This window comes from Pongo pygmaeus, chromosome 15 (assembly GCF_028885625.2).
Source record: "Pongo pygmaeus isolate AG05252 chromosome 15, NHGRI_mPonPyg2-v2.0_pri, whole genome shotgun sequence".
In the NCBI taxonomy this organism is placed as follows: domain Eukaryota; kingdom Metazoa; phylum Chordata; class Mammalia; order Primates; family Hominidae; genus Pongo; species Pongo pygmaeus.
Window position 1 is genome coordinate 74,549,133 of NC_072388.2, and position 19,343 is coordinate 74,568,475.

Consider the following 19,343-nt stretch of genomic DNA (forward strand, 5'->3'; position numbering starts at 1 on the left):
CCAAGGCGGGCAGATCACGAAGTCAGGAGATTGAGACCATCCTGGCTAACACGTGAAACCCTGTCTCTACTAAAAATACAAAAAATAAAAATAAAAAATAAAAAAAATTAGCCGGGCATGGTGGTGGGAACCTGTAATCCCCAGCTATTCGGGAAGCTGACGCATGAGAATGGCATGAACCCGGGAGGTGGAGCTTGCAGTGAGCCGAGATCACACCACTGCACTCCAGCCTGGGTGACAGAGTGAGACTCCATCTCAAAAAAAAAAAAAAAAAAAAAATAGCATAAGGCCAGGTATGGTGGCTCATACTTGTAATCTCAATATTTTGGGAAGCTGAGATAGGAGGACCACTTGAGACCAGCCTAGGCAACATAGAGACCCCAATTCCACAAAAAATTGTTAAAAATCAGCCAGGCGTGGTGTCATGATCCTGTAGTTCCAGCTACTTGGGAGGCTGAGGCGGGAGAATTGCTTGAACCCAGGAGGCGGAGGTTGCAGTGAGCCAAGACTGCGCCACTGCACTCCAGCCTGGCGACAGAGTGAGACTCCGTCTCAAAAAAAAAATTTCTTTTTTTAAATTTAAAAAATAAAAATAGCATAGCATGGGCATGAGGCAAGCCCCAGATTAGGTCATAAAGAGACCAAATGTGATGGAAGCCTTCAGCCTCAGGGACTCTGGTGCAAAGAAAGCTGCTGGCTCAATAAAGGTATATATACATATATATTTTAATTGATACATGGAATTTTATATGTTTATGGAATATGGGACTTTTTTGACTCAGCACTAGGAAGATAGCTCCTGAGAGCCCTGAAATCTAAGGGAACATGTCCAGCCATACCCAGTGATTGTGCCCAAGGGAGAGGAATGAGCCAATTGGTTTGAGCAAATTGGGGCCCAGCCCTAGGGGTGAGGGTGGGCTTGCCTTTGTCTGAATAGCACGGCACATTGGGAGAGGAATGAGTTTCGGTAGGTGAGAACCTGTTTGTGGAGGTTGTTGTCTCCTAACAAGAGCAGGATCCACCTTGCCAGTAGCTTGGGTCAAGAGGATGAGGTGCCTGGGACCCAGCAAAAGGCTCAGATGGGGACTACTGGTTGTTTTCCTGTTCCATTTGGACTGAAGCCCTCACCACTGTGTGGACACAGAGCTCCTTGTCTTGCCTTTTGTGGGAGCTCTTGGATCCTCCCTGGATGGCCTGGCCATATTCTGGCCCCATGACTAGGAAGGATTTAGGAGGGCATCTGTGTGCTAGGGTTCTGATTCAGTTGTGACTTAGGGCTTTGTGAATGGTGGGTGGGGACAGTGGATGGTGGAAAAGGATGGGAAACAGTGGTTCTGTGGATCTCAGAGCTGGCATAGCATGTGTGTTGTGTTGTGTAATGGGTTGGGTATGGAAATCTTACCCCGGATGCAGCCTGATGATTTTCTGGTTTTATTCTTGCTCTGCCAAATGCATGAGCTAGAATCACAAGTGATGCATCATTCAAAGTATGGCTTCTCCCTGTCATCCAGGGCCCTCAGACTACATAGACATGTTTTTAACTGTGACATTTGCTCTGGAAATGCTCCTGATTACTGACATTGCAGTAGCATTTAGAGGTCATCTTTGAGTTTACAGAAAGGGCAAAAATAAAATAGAAAATGAAAATTAAATATCCCAGGCTGCCTCTCCATCCCTTCATTCATCACATTTTTTGTTAAATACCCTCTATTGGCATGAAGTAAACTATGGTTATAAAGCTTACCTAACTTTGGAACACTGTATGTTGAAAACTCCAGCTTTGCTACCTATAGCTGTGTGACCTTGAGCAAGTCAGTTAGCCTTCCTGCATCTCAGCTTCATCATCTATAAAATTGGGACGATGTTAGACCCCTCTTTCTGGGGTTGTTGTGAGGCTTGAGATACTCTACATAAAGCTCATACGTTTTACTATGATGAGTATTATCATGTGCCAGCCTCCAGAGATCAATGTGAGCCCTGCCCTCATGGAGCTTATAATCTGGTTGGGAAGACAGATGTTAATTCAATGATCATACAAATATAAAATTACCTATGCAGGAACCCGACCTCATGTAAGGGATTAGAGCAACCTTCCTGAGGAAGCAGGATTTGCACTCAGACCTGAAGGATATCTGCACTGACTAGCTGAAACAGGGCAGGGAGAGATTCTAGTCCAGGTAGAGGAGCTGGTGCAAACTCCCCGTGGTCACTTGAAAGACAGAAAGGAGCTCAGTGTAGCAAAGTCCTGAGGAACAAGTTGGTGACAAGGGTCAGACCATTAGACAGAGCCCATGTGCAGAAGCTTGTGGGCTGTGCTTAGGATTTTTACCTCTAATTTAAAGCAAGGAGAAGTCACTGCAGGGTGTTAAGCAGGAGAGGTATGTGATCTGATCATGTTTTCCAAAGAGGCTGGCTATCATGGAAAATAGCTAGGAGCAGAGCTGTATGGAAGCTATTAGGAGGCATGAGCCATACTTTTTCAGAGGCCAGTGTCTCCCCAACTCCCTTGATGAAGATGGGGATGCCTGCATATGAAAATACAGGTACTTAGGACCCACCTCAGACCTGAGGGATAACAACGGGGTTGGTACTGGTGACGTTTGTTATGGGACAAGTTTGGGAAATACTGCTATGGGATAGGTAAAAATGAAGAGAGCCTAATTTTTGAAAAGTAAGTTCCAGAAGAGCTAAGACTATGACTTGGTTTGACCATGAATTTTGTATTTTGCCCATGACTTTGTGTTTTGTTGAGAATGATAAAACTAGAACAAGTGCAGGGATGTAAGTCAACTCAAACCAGTTAGCAGTGACATTCATTCATTTGCCTTCCCAAGGTGGGTCTCCAGGAAAGGTGCCAAACGCTCCAGGTGCAGCTTTCTCCCACATTTTAAATTAATGTTTCACTGATTCAGGCCCCTCTCTGATTTGTATCCCAGAGGTTTCCTATCAAATGAATGACAACCCAAATGGGTGAAAATGTAGACTTCCATGTTGACTAGTATCACACCAACATTACATGGAAGGCAGCAAAGTGAGCCTAGGTTCTGACATCGGACAGAACTGGCTTAGGAGCCCAGCTCCTCTGCTAGCTGCCTGTGTGACCCTGGGCAGGATGCTGAGCAGCAAGGGGTTTTTTGTTTGTTTTTTTTTTTTTGCCCTCTCTCTTTTTTGTTGTTACGAAGTTATTGGGGTTAGGCTGGGTGCAGTGGCTCACGCCTGTAATCCCAGCACTTTGGGAGGCCGAGGCGGGCAGATCACTTGAGGTCAGGAGTTTGAGACCAGCCTGGCCAACATGGTGAAACCCTGTCTCTACTAAAAATACAAAAATTAGCCAGGCATGGTGGTGGGTGCCTGTAATCCCAGTTACTTGGGAGGCTGAGGTAGGAGAATCACTTGAACCTGGGAAGCGGTGGAGATTGCAGTGAACTGAGATCATGCCACTGCACTCCAGCCTGGGTGACAGAGTGAGACCCCGTCTCAAAAAATAATAATAATTAATTAAAATAAATAAAGTTATTGGGGTTAAATTAAAAGATAAAGTGTATTACATATTCAGCACATAGTAGATGCTCAAGATACACTAGGGTATCCTACCCTCTCCTTGCTTTCCCATACACACTTTTTTTTCTTACCACTGTGAGTACAATGTAGAAAGAACCTGGACCTTAATAGAGAGATGTGTCATTCCTAGCTTTGTGTAGACAGGATTTTCCACCAATGTTCATCTGCTCATCCATCCATCCATCCATCCATCCATCATGACTATGGAACAGACTTATAAACTAGGAACTAGAAATAGACTCTCCCTAAACACTGCTCTTAAGAAGGAGGAAAAAAATATGTCTTGAAAAAACAAAAGAGGAAGCAGCTTACAGTCTAATCCTTATGTTTTGGTTTTCCACACTGGGCATAAATGTACCTCCATAGCCAATTTCCTCCTTGAGAAAGGTTACCATGAGACAGTGTTGCTGCCCAGCTGGGGTTACTGTAGGCCACTACTAGGGCCCACCCATCCACCCTGCTGCCTGGAGAAGGCTTAAAAGCTGGAGTTGGGGTGGAACAGCACTCACTCAAGCTTAGTGTATAGATGGAATGAACAGAGTCCAGCTGCCCCAGAGGAGTAGGGCATACAGTGTAGCACCAGCTGGGAGGATTTCTTTATTGGGGCAGAAGATTAATTGGGAATTAAGGTACCCTGTGTTGGGACCTCAGAGCTTTAATTTTCCTTTGGAAATGAAAGAGTCACAGAGCCTCAGATGATGTCTGTATCTTTCCTCACTCTTGCAAATGGGACCCTGGGAGACTCTACTTAACTTCCAGACCTCCAACTCCAAAGTGCTTAGAAGGCCATATATGAGCTGGAGTGGGCCGAGCTTCCCAGCTATGAAGAAGGTTGTATTTGCCCCTCTGCTTGTGGCTGGTTTCTACCTTCAATTAAAGTCTTGAAGATGAGCAGTAGGAAGCCTGACTCTGACAAACCAGTATGACCAAGGATCAGCTAAAGCTCTAAGGACACAAAAGAGGCCTCTGTTCTGCAGAAGCCTGCTTGCCTGGACCTTTCTCCAGGCTCTTAGCCTGGGATGCACTGGCCAGAGAAGACAGGAGATCTGCTTTCTCACCTCCACTCTGCTAGAACTCTGGGTGACCCTCAACAAGTCACAGAGCTCAATTAACCTCACTTGGCTTTTGTTTTCTCCTGTAATTATTGAGTTTGTAATTATAATAGAGGATTACAGACGAACTTTCAAACTGTAATGTTCTATCGTTTTAACCCATAAATATGGCCAGTTGTGTTGTCTGTTGTATTTTTGTTTTAACATTTTTCCTGCTAATAGATTATTAAGCTCCTTGAAAGCAGGAACTCTGTCTTATACCTCTTGGTATTTCCTAAAATATCTAGCGGAGTATGTTTTAAAGATGAATCTGATTAATTGCTTACATATTGGTATAAAGAACTCTACACAGAAACTATGAGTGGTCACTTTTGTGAATATTCCGGAACTGAGAACCACTAGTAAACATCTTGAATGGCTATAATTGACAGATGGAAAAATGAATCAAGGGGGTCAGCAGATTGGCAGCTGATGGATGATGTCAAAGTGAGGAGCAAAAGTGAATTGTTTCTTTACCTGTAGCTCTTTCAAGTACAACAAAGGAAAAATGAGACCTCATGACAAAGGAATTACTTATCTTCCTTCACTCTTGGAATTTGAAGTTTGCCTGAGTTCACAAGCTATTTTCCCATTTCTGCCTCAATATTATGTGCAGCAGAAGGGCTTTTGGGAATTGTATCACAGCCAGTCAGTACTGAAGCCAAGCCTTTCTGACCTCGGAAACACCCAAGTCATGTTATCTGTCAGGTCACTGGAGTTTGGACTCCAACCCAGATAAGAAATGGTTTAGCACTTTGGGAGGCCAAGGTGGGTGGATCACGAGGTCAAGAGATCAAGACCATCCTGGCCGACATGGTGAAACCCATCTCTACTAAAAATACAAAAATTAGCCAGGCATGTCGCACGCCTGTAGTCCCAGTTACTCAGGAGGCTGAGGCAGGAGAATTGCTTGAACCCAGGAGGCGGAGGTTGCAGTGAGCCAAGATCGCGCCACTGCGCTCCAGCCAGGCGACACAGCAAGACTCCATTTAAAGAAAAAAAAGAAAGAAAGAAAAAAAAAAAGAAATGGTTTAATTTGTTGGGGGTGTGTGTGTGTTTATAGCCATTTTTTACGTGCCTGTCTCCTGTGTGTATAAATTTATGCAGTTATGTGTGACTTCACACTACAGATGCTTTAGAAGTTACTACGTTATTCACACAATAAACTGAAGCTTCCATGCTTGTAAATGTGGTAACAGCTTTAGCCTTCCAACTCTTACTGAATGCAAGTTCTTGGGCTTGCAGGGTATAGAATTTCTCCCCAGCTGGGCTCTCAGCTCTGGGTTAACAGATTCAGTGAAACTAAAAATTCGAGTAGCACAAGAAAATAATAATCAATGTTATTTTACTTTACTCCAGATATGGGAGTAGAGGAACCACTATTCATCAATTTGCAGCTAGAGAAGAGCCAGCCCGTACTGAGACCATCCACTACACATGCTTATAATAGTCATTGATAGTGAGGGTGGTCAGAAGGATGTATGAGCCAAAATGTCAGTCAGAAGAAAGATTTCTCTGGTGTTTTGAGGTGAGAAATAATCCCTGCATGGGTGTTAGGAAGGATTGGAAGTTGGAAATTAAATTTCTTATTAGGAATCTCTTTACATTTGTGTTGTCACCTCTTGGCCATTGGTAACTGTGATTGGTTGTCTCTGTCTTCTATAGCTTGGAATTGCGATTGGGTTCTTGGTCCCTCCTGTTTTGGTACCCAACATCGAAGACCGGGACAAGCTTGCCTACCACATCAGCATCATGTTCTATATAATAGGAGGTGTGGCCACTCTCCTCCTCATCCTTGTCATCATTGGTAAGGTCATTAGTAAACAGATGGGGCAGCAAGGGGAAGGGGCAGGGAGATTCTGCTGACTTTGTTGGGACCCTTGTGAACATGCCCTGAAATACCATGGGTATTTACAGAAACTGGAGTCTGGGCTTCTTATGGTCTTCAAATATTTTAGCCTGGGCAGTCCGTCCCCACACAGTGCTAGCTGGTCCTATGCACTTTGTTAGTGGCTAAGGAAAGGTTTAATTGTCATTAACCAGTTCCCCAGTCCTACCTCATCGGAAGTAATGGGTAGACTGCTAGTCCGCTTGATGAAACACACTGAGCACTTACGCCATCACAGGCACTGTACTGAGCATGCCTGATTTCATTTAGTTGTCAACAACCCTATCAGTGAGGTACCACTATCAGTCCTATTTAACAAAGAGAAAAATGAGACTTAAGGGAAGTTATATAAACTATTTGAGATTAGATAGCTAGTAAGTGGCAGAGATTGGATTCAAGTCTAAGCTTGTCTATGTCCCTATTTTAAATTTCTAAAAAAAAAAAAAAAACTGAAATTGATCCATAAAGCTAATAATCTCATAGATTAACCTGACAGTACTTGGGGATCATAGTTCTTTAATGCCTTTTAAAAAAATTATAAGAGTAATATATGCTTATTATAGAAAGATCTAGAAAATACAAAAAAGCATAGAGAAAGGAATGACCATTAACTTGTCATTGTACAAGTTAATCCCAACCACGAACCTCAGATATCTACTGTTAATGTTTTATTTATTTATTTATTTATTTATTTTTGGAGATGGAGTCTTGCTCTGTCACCCAGGTTGGAGTGCAGTGGCGCAATCTCAGCTCACTGCAACCTCTGCCTCCTGGGTTCAAGCGATTCTCCTGCCTTAGTCTCTCAAGTAGCTGAGATTACAGGCGCCTGTCACCATGTCCGGTTAATTTTTGTATTTTTAGTAGAGGAGGGATTTCACCATGTTGGCCAGGCTGGTCTCGAGCTCCTGACCTCAAGTGATCTGCCTGTCTCAGCCTCCCAAAGTGCTGGGATTACAGGCATGAGCCACCACACCCAGCTACTACTGTTAATATTTTATATCCATGTACATTTAATGATTGAGGTATTTGGTAAGATAATTTTACATCCCTTTTTTTCAGCTGGGTGATATTATATGGGCTATGATAAATTTAGAACCAGCAAGACAGAGGTTTTTATTTTCAGTTAGTCACCTATCTAAAGGTTAACCAGCTTTCTTCCTAATACTTGAAAGTTCCACCTCACATGTTAAAGGTTTCATTCCTGCCTACTGACCACACCTCCAGAGTCAAGCAGTTCTATAATTGGGTACCTCATTCAACCGTTCTCATTGCGTTGTTCCCCGCCAAGAATCCAGGATGAGAAAGGCTGTCTAATGGATTTAAAAGCTGGCAGAATGTGTTAGACAGAGACCTTGGTGTTTCTGGTAAGATGAGAAGCAAGGGAGCTATGGATGAGAGCGCGGAAGAATGATACAGCCAGGGGCCTCTTAGCCAGACTTTGAGTTTCAAATTACATGTCCAGCTCCAAATTCTCAAGCAGATGAGGGCCTGGTCCTTTGCAGTTGAAAATCTGGAGGTAGGACATTTCTGTTTGGGCATTTTATTATCAAGCACAGATGGATCGTTGCTAATTGAGTAAAGACCTGAAAAATCTTATCTGAATTCTGAGTTGTGGTTGCCAAATCCTTAAGCCAACACCTGCTGATGTAAAGATAAGCAAAGTTTTTGCCTTGCATTCTTTCCCCTGATTGAAGGGAAGGTGAAGAGGCAAGATAATGGATGAGAGGCTCCCAACTATAATATCCAGGACTATTTCTAGAGAAGGAGGAAGCAGGACTCTGAAGTCTGCGCAAGGGCATTTGCTGGGTGGAGGGCCCCTTTGATCTGCCAGGAGAGTAAACTTCATTTCCATGGCTTCCTCTAAGTGACAACAATCTACTGACCTTTCAGGAGCATTCTTTTGGGATGTGGAGGAGGCCACAAGGTGCTTCTTTGGAAATTTTTCTCTTTCTTTTGATACAGAGTCTCACTCTGTAGCCCAGGCTGGAGTACAGTGGCGCAACCTTGGCGCACCGCAACCTCTGCCTCCCGGGTTCAAGTGATTCTCCTGCCTCAGCCTCCCAAGTAGCTGGGACTACAGGTGCATGCCACCACGCCTGGATAATTTTTGTATTTTTAGTAGACACAGTGTTTTACCATGTCTATTTTTAGTAGACATGATGTTTCACCATGTTGGCCAGGCTAGTCTTGAACTCCTGACCTTAAGTGATCCACCTGCCTTGGCATCCCAAAGTGCTGGGATTGCAGGCATGAGCCACCACTCCTGGCCACTTATTTGGATTTAACAGGGGAATCACTTTAGCCAAACAACTAATTAAACTGCTCTGCCCTCTAGAAAATGGACTGGCGATCAGTACAGCCAATGGAGAAGCATGTGTTAATCTTCTTGTTTCTATCAAGAGGCAGAGGTCTGATTCAGACTTTGAGAAACGAGGAATGGACCCTAGATTTTTTTTTTTTTTTTTTTTTTTGTCTGCAGAAAAAGACCCCTTTCACTTATTCAGGGAATATTTATCAGCTGCTGCATGCCGTGCTCTGTGCTAAGCATGGGCAACATAGTCCCTTTCCCCTTGGGAGGAGCTGTGGCGCTAAGCCATTAACTGGGCTCACCAATCCCAAAACTTTAGCTTTTGCTGCTTTTCCATCATGTGTTGCTAGTGTGTTTTTTCAGTTCTCTGTGGTATGTTATTTGCTGGTTATTATGAGTTTCCTTGATCTTTGAACACTGCCTGGGAGGACCAGTGATTTCAGACTTCCAGAGGTAATTAAAAAAATAATAATCAGGGCTGGGTGTGGTGGCTCATTCCTGTAATCCCAGCACTTTGGGAAGCAAAGGTGGGTGGATCACTTGAGGTCAGGAGTTCAAGACCAGCCTAGCCAAAATAGTGAAACCTCGTCTCTACTAAAAATACAAAAATTAGCCAGGCATTGGTGGTGTATGCCTGTGGTCCCAGCTACTCAGGAGGCTGAGGCACAAGAATCACTTGAACCCGGGAGGCGGAGGCTGCAGTGAGCGAAGATCACACCACTGCGCTCCAGCCTGGGCGACAGAGCGAGACTTCGTCTCAAAAAAAAAAAAAACAAAAGAAAAGGAAAAAGTAATCAGGCCGGGTGCGGTGGCTCACGCCTGTAATCCCAGCACTTTGGGGGGCCGAGGCGTGCAAATTGCTTGAGCTCAGGAGTTTGAGACCAGCCTGGGCAACATGGTGAAAGCCCGTCTCTATGAAAAATACAAAAAATTAGCCAAGTGTGGTGGCATACGCCTGTAGTCCCAGCTACTCAGGAGGCTGAGATGGGAGAATTGCTTGAGCCCAGGAGGTGGAGGTTGTAGTGAGCCGAGATGGCGCCACTGCACTCCAGCCTGGGTAACAGAGTGAGACTCCATCTCAAAAAAAAAAAGAAAAAAAGTGCCAAAGGACCATTCACTCAGCCCCAAACAATGAGAAGCAGCTTCAAGAGGGGGGCTGTTAAGGGTTTAATTGAAGAATTAATATTTCCTTTGGGAGTCTTAGCTCCTCTGAGATGATGGAGCAGCTTTCATGCATGTGGAACTAGCTCTTCTGGGGTGGGACCATGGGAATTTTCAGCCATCTCTGTTTTTTTCCTTTCAGTGTTCAAGGAGAAACCTAAATATCCCCCCAGCAGGGCCCAATCCCTGAGCTATGCCTTGACCTCTCCTGATGCCTCGTATTTAGGTTCCATCGCCCGGCTCTTCAAAAATCTCAACTTTGTGCTGCTTGTCATCACCTATGGTAAGGTGTCAATGTGTCTAGGAATGCATTCGAACTGGAAATGTTAGATGAGAGGCCTGATGTGTCTTCATATATTACTCTTTCTAAATCCCAAATGTGCATGTAAAGTTGTCGTCTAGGGTCAATTCAGAGGACTCAGCTATGCCCAAGGGCCTTTGCATGTGTTGTAAAGTCCACCTAGAAAATAATTTCTTCCCATGTCAGGTTATCTGACAAATGCCTGTTGGTCCTCCAAGTCTCATCTCAGTATCACTTTTGTAAAGCAGTAGTAGGTAACTTTCCCTCTCTTACCATGCTATTCCTTGTACATCTTAGCATCTGTCATTAAAAAAAAATTTTTTTTGCAAGTCTATTTCCCCATTAGACTGAACTCTCTAAGAGTGTGAATTTATGTTTTTCATCTTTATAGTTCCTCAGCAGTGGCTGGCCTTGAGTGACTATTCCAGTAGTTACTGAATTAGTTAATTAATTAATGCATGCATGCGTATATGTGTCTTGCCACATGAGTCACTCCTCAACCAGTCCTCCCTCATCCTGTAATTGACTTCTATTTTATCTGAATGCACAACAACATCCCTCTTTCATTTCATTTGCTTGGCTCTTGGAAAGATAAATTGGAATCTTTATGCTAACGTGTTGGCTTTCTTTCCCAGCATAGTGTTTCTTTCCCAGCGTGGTGTTTTCTGTATCTTATTTCAAACCTGTAATAAGATTGTTGGATCGAACAAGGGCAAAGACAGAGCCTCATGGCATTCCACTAAAGAGTGTCCTCCAGATGAATGCCAGTCTATTAGTTAGTACCCTTAGTTCAAGCTGCTACATATCTACCCACCTTTATTGCTATTCAGCCTACATTTGGTCATTTAATCCACCAGTTAAAGTTTTATTAAAACTAAGAGTTAGCAAATCTGTGACATGTACAGTAACCATATGAAACAAAGAAATGAGATTGGTTTGACATGACTTATTCTTAGTGAATAACTAAGATAAATAACTAAGATAAATAGTTGGCCATGGCTTCATGTTGCCTGTAGACTCAAAAGCTATTGTTTTATAACAACAGTAGTGCTTACTATGTGCCAGGTGCTTTTCATATCTGATTTTATTTAACTTCCAGTACACCTATGTGATGTTGGTACTAAAATTATCCCTATTTAACAGATGAGGAAACTAAACTCAAAGCGGCCAAATAACTAGCCCAAGGTCACACAACTTTCAAGTGGCAGAGCCAGAGTTCAAATACAAGTTTGTCTAACTCCAAAGTCTCATTCTTTTTCTTTTTTTCTTTTTTTTGAGATAGAGTTTTCCTCTTTTTATCCACGCTGGAGTGCAGTGGTGCGATCTGGGCTCACTGCAGCCTCCGCCTCCCTGGCTCAAGCAATTCTTCTGCCTCAGCCTTTTGAGTAGCTGGGATTACAGGCACGCGCAAACATGCCCAGCTAATTTTTGTATTTTTAGTAGAGCCGGGGTTTTGTCATGTTGGCCAGGCTGGTCTCAAACTCCTGGCCTCAGGTGATCTGCCCACCTTGGCCTCCCAAAGTGCTGGGATTACTGCACCCAGCCAAAATCTGCATTCTTAATGCCTGTTCTGTAATTGCTGATGTTCCTTCTTAGAATTGTGCCAGAGTTTCATTTCAGGCTCATCAATACATTTTATCTCAACTAAAATGTTTATCTGCTGAGACACTAGATAAGAGGCGGCTTCATCCTGGTAGAGGGGCAATCCTGTTTTTCAGGCATACATAGAAATTAGGTGACCTTTCATCTGGAATAGCTGTAGATGACCAGGTTCGTCTTCAAGATCTTTGTCCTCCATTCCTCATTTCCTCCAGTTTCTCAATTCTCTGAGTATGTCTCCCCATTCATCCGCAAAATAAAGACAGAGTTTCCAATGCTTAGAGAAGTCCAACTAAGGAAGTTACAAGTTCCCCATCACTGGGAAATATTCAAGCATAGATGGGACTAACCACTTGGTGGGAACGTTGTAGGGGATCTCAGGCTAAAGATGGATAGTGAAACCAGATGACCTTTGGGGGCCCTTCTAGACTCAGGATTCCATGACTCTAAGAGCATTTACTTTCGCTAGAGTTGGACATCGTGAGTGCATTGACCTCTGACAACCATAAACCTTGTTGCATCTAACAAGAGGATATTTGAGGCCTACCTGGGATTCTAGGGCAGATGAGTGCTTCATAAAAATTTTTTTGGCTGAAAATGGTGACAGTGGTGATAACTGGGCAATGGTCCCATTCCAAAGGCTGTGGTCCTCAGTGCTGGAGGTTGTTGGTGTTAGGGCCAGGTCACTGACTCATGAGAACAAGAAATAGAGAGAAAACGTACCAGAAACATTGTTGCTCCTGGTCGTCGAGGGGCTCAAGCCTAGGCCATGCTGTGGGGAGCAATACTGCTCCTCCCCCTTCCTGTCACATGGCTGGTTGCTTACATGGTCTTCAATCTGACAGAGTAGTTTTAATCCTGTACCTCTGGACACTTTTCCTTATCTATTTGATTAAATTATAACCTAGGAAATAAATAGGAAAGCACTTCTTGAATGGTGGAGTAAGGACCTTAGAAAATCCCCTCCTCTATAGAAACAAGAACAATGGCAAAAAATATCAAAATGAATTTTTTCAGAACTTTTAACAAATGGCTTGCAACAATCCAAGCAGCATTTATTCAAGAGAAATGGCTAAATATCTGTAAGAACAGTGGGCCTTGTGTTTTCGCTTGCCCTATTCCAATCCCCTTCTCCCAGGCTCTGCAGTAGCCTTGACTACTACAGCCTTGCAGCCATGGGGCTGTGACATCCAGCAGCCTCACAGCCATGGAGCTGTGAAAACCAACTGTCTCATAGCCATTGGAGGGAGCAAAATCGATTTGGAGCTCCATCCCTGAGAATTACTATTTGACCTACCTAGCAGGTCCCCGGAAAAGCCCTATTCATAGGACATGTTGTTATTTAACCTGACTTGGAGTTTGCTCATGGGAAAAGCCCTATTGCCAGGGCCTTTGTTGAAAATGATCAATGGCACTGCTTAACATTGTAGCTGCCTGCAGTGGGGATAACAGTTGGGGTGAACAAGAGGCTGGCTAAAAATGTTGAAAGGAAACTCTGGAGAATGTGATGTCCTTGTGGGGTTCTTTGCCAAAAAGAAAATGATTCTTAGACTCAATCACAGATTTGAAAAAATTTTTGATGGAGGAATCATGTTAATTGCTTTACATGCATTATCTCATTTAATTTTTCAAAACAAACCCATGACATAAGCCCTTTGTTTCATTTTATACATGAGGAAACTGAGGCTCTACAGTTTTAGCTTCTTGCCCGTAGGGCAAGAACTATAGGCATCTACTCCAACTGTTAATCTTCGCTTTCTTTTCCTACTGTGTTTGTTCCAAATTAAAACAAACAAAAACAAAAACAATTTTTTTTTTTAAAACAGAGTCTTACTCTGTCACCCAGGCTGGAGTGCAGTGGCATGATCTCAGCTCACTGCAATCTCTACCTTCCAGGTTTGAGCAATTCTCCTGCCTCAGCCTCCCGAGTAACTGGGATTACAGGTACCCGCCACCACACCCAGGGAATTTTTGTGTTTCTAGTAGAGACAGGGTTTCACCATGTTGACCAGGCTGGTCTTGAACTCCTGACCTCAGGTGATCTGCCCGCCTCAGCCTCACAACAAAAACAATTTTCTAAAATGCCCTCTATCAATTCAACTAGATGCTTTGAAATCCTCCAGAATTACCCCAGTTCTCCTAATCCCCTTGCAGTTTCAGATTGGACTTTGAAGAACAAAATGGTTCATACTTTTTACATTGTACACGTAGTGTTCGTATTTAGCTCTGAATTATATGCATTTAAAGAGCATGTGGCTGGGAATTAAGCAGGCAACAGCATTTCACAGGCACATGTATTGGACATGGGTGGACATGTCTTGGGTTAAGAGCCTTGAGTGCTGGACTCAGAGTTGGCTCATAAGAAATGGGAGATCTGAGTTTTGGCATCAGCTCTGCCAGATACTGAGTGTACCTCCTTCTTCCATCTGTGCTGCCCATCCTTCATCTCTTTAATACTCTCCACCCCCACTAGAAAACAGTAATGACACTTACTTCCCACTGGAGTGTTCTGAATGGAAGTGAAAGCTTTTAATGCAGTTGAGAATAAAGACATGGCATGCCTCCAGACTTCCAAGTCTGCCATTGCCAGACTGCAATGCTATTGCATTGGTAAACTTACTGATTTCCAGCGTTGCTTCTTTGGTCCAAACCAGATTTCACTAAGAGGAGGAGTAACTGTCCTGCAGCTGCTGGTATTGTATTTGTAGTGGCTTTTCAAGTGGTTCTCCCAGCTGATGAGTCAACTGCCCAGAACTGAGGTGCAGCAATAATTGAAGGCCTTGGAGGAAATCAAGGGTCCAAGTGTTGCTGGCTTTTCCCTAGACTTCTGGCTACACTCTTAGAGGTAGGGTTGAGAGATAAAATAAAGACCATCCACTTAATTTGAATTTCAGATAAACAACAAATACTTTTAATATAAATATGTCTTATGCAATATTTGTGGCATATTTATACTAAGAACTCTTATTTATTATAAATGTATTTATTTGCTATTTTTTTTCGAAATCTGGCAATTCAGTTTAGAGGGGGAGAGGTGCAGGGGTGGAGCTCGTGCTTGATGTTGCGGAAATATCATATCAGTAAGAAACTGCCAGTAAAACACCCTCCCTCTCTCCTTCAACTTTGGCAATGCGGGAAGACTCAGGGAACCAGAAATTCCACCTGTCTGCCAGTGTCTTTGGTGTGTTTCACAGTAGGGTAGGGTGGGATGGAGAAAGGAACCTTCCTCTGGCTACCTTCTCTTTGTGTCTCTGGGTCTTGCATTCACATGGCCTCCTCTAATGTCTTCTTATCAATGGCATAACAACTGCTCTGTTGAAAAGAATTGTTGAAAAGTCTTCTCTTCTAGAAAATGGCATACTCAAAAGGCATACTTTTTCCATAGTTATGCCCCAGCCTTGCTGCCAGCAAGATTATTCACGCTTCTGAATAAACTTCCAGTGCCTCTGGCATCTGAACTCAGAGCCTCAACTTGTGTATCCCAAGGTTCACCTTCCCTTGGGGCTCTCAGCACTTTATCATTATTCCACCTACATGGGCCTAGGGAGGGGGCTTCATGCCCCCTCTAAAATCCTGGCTGAGGAGTGGGCATAAAATCCTTTTCTGGATTCCCAGGAGCTTTGCTGAGGTCAAGCCGGCCCTTTAAAACAAGGACTAAAGGGAAACAGAGAATAACCAAAACCCAAAGATATGATCTGGGGTCAGTGCTTCCCAGACTTCCCTGAGGATAGGACCCCCTGGGGTGCTTGATTGAATGTGTGCATAGATTTCTGGAAATTCAGATTCAGAAAGTCTGGGTTGGGGCCTAGGAATCTGCCTTCTACCAGCATCCCAGAGAATTCTGACTTGCAGCAGAGTTGAGAACCTCTGAGGTAGCTGTGTGATGGGTCTTGAAGCCCCTTCCCATCCCAGCTGCCTCCATGTTAACCCCACCACCTGGGAGCCTGGGTCTGGTCCCTGATCCTTTGTACTTTGAAGGCCATGTATTCTCAAATTCCAGACATTTTAACAAGTGCATTGGGTTTTTATTGTTGTAGTTGCTAAAGATGCAGATTCCTGGGCCCCATTCCGAGAGATTCTGATTCAGTAGGTCTATGGTAGGGCCTCAAAATCTGCAGTTTTAAACTTTAAGGAATTCTAATGTCAGTAGTCACTGGAACACAGTTTGAATAAAATTGTTATTGGCTGGGCTTGATGGCTCACACCTGTAATCCCAGCACTTTGGGTGGCCAAAGTGGGAGGATCATTTGAGGTCAGGAATTCAAGACCAGCCTGGTAAACATAGTGAGACCCCACCAAAATTTTTTACAAAGAAAAAAAATGTTTTTGACAAAGGCGAGAAAGAGACTCAGAATGATGACAGAGTCCTTTCTGCCTCTCTAAAGCCTGCCTCCTCAGTAAGTGGCACTACTCCCAGGTGACTGATTCCAGGAATGACCAGGCCTTTCAGGGAAGATCACATCTTCTCTTCCCTGGCCCAGCAGGCTCACCTTGCTGAGGATGATCAGACCTGAATAGAATGCAGTCATCTGTACTCCTGTAAGAGGTACTCACTCAGGAAGGAGCATGCATTTCATTCCCGCCCTTCTGTGTGGGATGCCCAACCCCTTTGTTTGGGCAGTAGAGTGGACTTACGCTGGTTAACCGTGTCTGGCAACCTTTGACAATATGATGAGGGACATCTAGACCAAAGATGGATTCAGAAAACATACATAAGCTCCTGAATCCTCTAAGGTGGGGCTGCAGAAACAGTGGAACAGATTGGCAGCCTTCCAGGATGAACCCCTGCTCTTCCTTCCCTCCCGCCGCCCTTTAGCCCCAATTCAGTCTCCTGTCTGGCCTGGAGCAGGGATGGCTATTGTTTAACCACACTGCTCTAGGGAGCCAGTGCTTCCACCTGGAGCATGATCAGAATCACCTGGGAGGCTTGTTCAAATGCAGACTGCCGGGGGCCTCACTCCCAGAGTTTCTGCTGCAGTAGGTCTGGGATGGAACAGAGACCACACTTTGGAAACTATTTCGTTAAACCATTGAGCCCCAGAAAAACCACTCAGCTTCAGCAGTATGGGTCAACCTGTTCAGGACTCTGTTCCCCAGGCCTTTATCAGGACCAGTGAGCACTGGTGTATTTTTTTTGCTCCCAGTCCTTCTGGATAATTTCCTTTCTTTTTCTGTGGATTCTGCCCTCCTTGGCTCATCCCAGTTAGGAGAGCAGCTGTTCCCCTGAAGCTAAGCCTGAGTTGGAACATTCCTTGCCCTTTGCAGTGTCAGGCTAGGGCAGGCAAGAGGCTTAGAGAGGAGCGGGAGGAATGAATGGGAAGAGGGGAGGAGACTATTTTCTTTCTTCTCCTTCCCACACTCCGCCTCACTTGGCTTTTCAGGAATGTCTCCTTATGGGACCTCTTCACTTGGAAATGGACTTTCTAAGTGGCTGAGTATGTGCTATGAAGGTTAGATGGGAATGCTGCTTGAATGAGATGTTGCTGAGAGCCTCATGATCATTGCAATCATCAGCCTGTCAGTTGTAGTGACGTTTGGGGACATGTCTGGGTTTGTTGGCCCACTGTGGCTCTGTGCTGCTCAGGAGACTACATTGAGCCCAACCTTGTTGCATCCCTGGGGTGAACTGCTGGGAGAGGCTGGGACATGAGGAAATTGTTCATGATCTGAGCTGGGAAAATCTGATTCAATAATCAGCTTTGTGAGGATGTAAAGCAGAGTGATTAAGATCAAGAAATCTAGAGCCACAGGGCCTGAGTTCAAATCCAGCTCCATCACTTAATACCTGTGTGATTGCAAAGCAAATTATTTCCCGTTTTGCAAGATAATTTGACCTTGCTTAACTTTGTATCTTTTACCCCCTGGGAACCTGATAAAGGGAGTATGTCAACTACCTTTAGGCAACATTGCTTATGATAAAAATGTCCTCTGGTGATACAAATGGACAGAGAGACCTATTCATTCTTGTGGTAAGCCATTCTTTATGCTTCTCTGAGTACAATGACTCTTTTCACTGGCCTGTCACTTATGGGGCCCCTGGAAGCTACCCCTACGGAATTGTTACAAGTAATAGTGGCGCCTGTGAGCATTAAGCCAGGGTGGTTGCCATACCCACCTTCCCTTGCACCTTAGCCATCATCTGAAAGACAGTAGCTTCCAGAAGGCTATATGAACTGGGGTTCTATATAGATGGAATGGATATATATAGATGGATCTATATAGATGGAATGGGGTTCTAATCCAATGGAATGGATTGGTTCCATTGAAGAGGAATTCCTGAGGCTGCCCTGCCCACAAGCTATGTGTCCTGACTTACACCCTTCCAAGTAAATCTAATATGGAGTGTGCCGGTGGTAGTCTTGTGAGCCTCAATGTTTAGTTAAAGGTAGAAAGACCCCCGGTGGGCATTACGGAGTGGCTGTGCTTGTTATTTTAACTGTGTGTGCATCTTTATTATCTCTAAAATGGTGATGATAATACTACCTACTTTCCAGAGTTGTTATAAAGTGTCTAATCCATAGGTATGTGCAGCTGCCATTGTCATCATCATCATCACCATTGAAGGGAGGCCAGGAGGCCTTTTCTCCTTTGGGTCAGTTCCAGTCTCAGCTACTCACTTGCTGTATGGCTTTGGCCAAATGACCTTATTCGCTAAAGATACAGCCTTTCACAGCATATTCTAGGTGCTCCTTTGGTGAATGAATTGGTAAAGTAGGAGAGTCAACTGAATGCTCTTTAGGATCTCTTCTAGTTTCATGTAATAGATTTTGTGTGACATTGACTCAGCAAAGAAAGTTGGAGGAGGAATGGAGAAAGAGGAGAGAAATCACCTGCAGAGGGAGTGGTGTCAGAGGTCAGAGGTCTGGAGCAGCCTCAAGAAGGGGCAGGGTCATCAGGAGGGGGAGGGTGTCCAGGACTCCTACTGACCACCCCTTAGATCTACCCAACGCTTAAGAAAAATGTAGATGACTCTGCCCTGGGAGTAATACTCAACAGAGTCTATTTTCCAGGGCAAATTAAAGGGATCAGAGAGCAATAGGGTGTGGCTAATGGAAGGTTAAATGGTTACTTTTGGTTGTTTTGAAGTATTTCTTTGAGAAAATTGCAGAGTAGCCTCAGACCTGCCTGGAGTTTTCTTCTCTGAGGATACTGCTCAGAGTGGCAGTGAGATGAGGATTTCTGCCCACCCCCCAAATGCTGGGGGAGAAGTTAGCAATGGCCCCAGAAGAAAGCTGACCCTAATGTTGTATTTCTCGCTCCCTCCTTCAGGTCTGAATGCTGGTGCTTTTTATGCCTTGTCCACTCTGCTGAATCGCATGGTGATCTGGCACTACCCGGTAAGGGAGTTCCCTAAGCATGTTGGGCCTCAAGATGATATAGTTTCTAAGTCTGTCTTGGCAGGACCTGGGATGACAGTTAAGTCTTCATTCCCCC

General features: G+C 44.2%; 1 protein-coding gene across 2 annotated transcripts in view; it reads left to right on the plus strand.

The window, feature by feature from the left end:
- Positions 1–19,343, plus strand: part of FLVCR2 (FLVCR choline and putative heme transporter 2) — a 71,461-nt gene that overhangs the window by 37,745 nt on the left and 14,373 nt on the right. For both annotated transcript variants that reach the window (XM_054448015.2, XM_054448016.2), the window contains exons 2-4: positions 6,318–6,459; positions 10,152–10,292; positions 19,179–19,246. In XM_054448015.2, the coding sequence (XP_054303990.1) occupies positions 6,318–6,459; positions 10,152–10,292; positions 19,179–19,246 (351 nt within the window). The remainder of the gene's footprint in view (positions 1–6,317; positions 6,460–10,151; positions 10,293–19,178; positions 19,247–19,343) is intronic.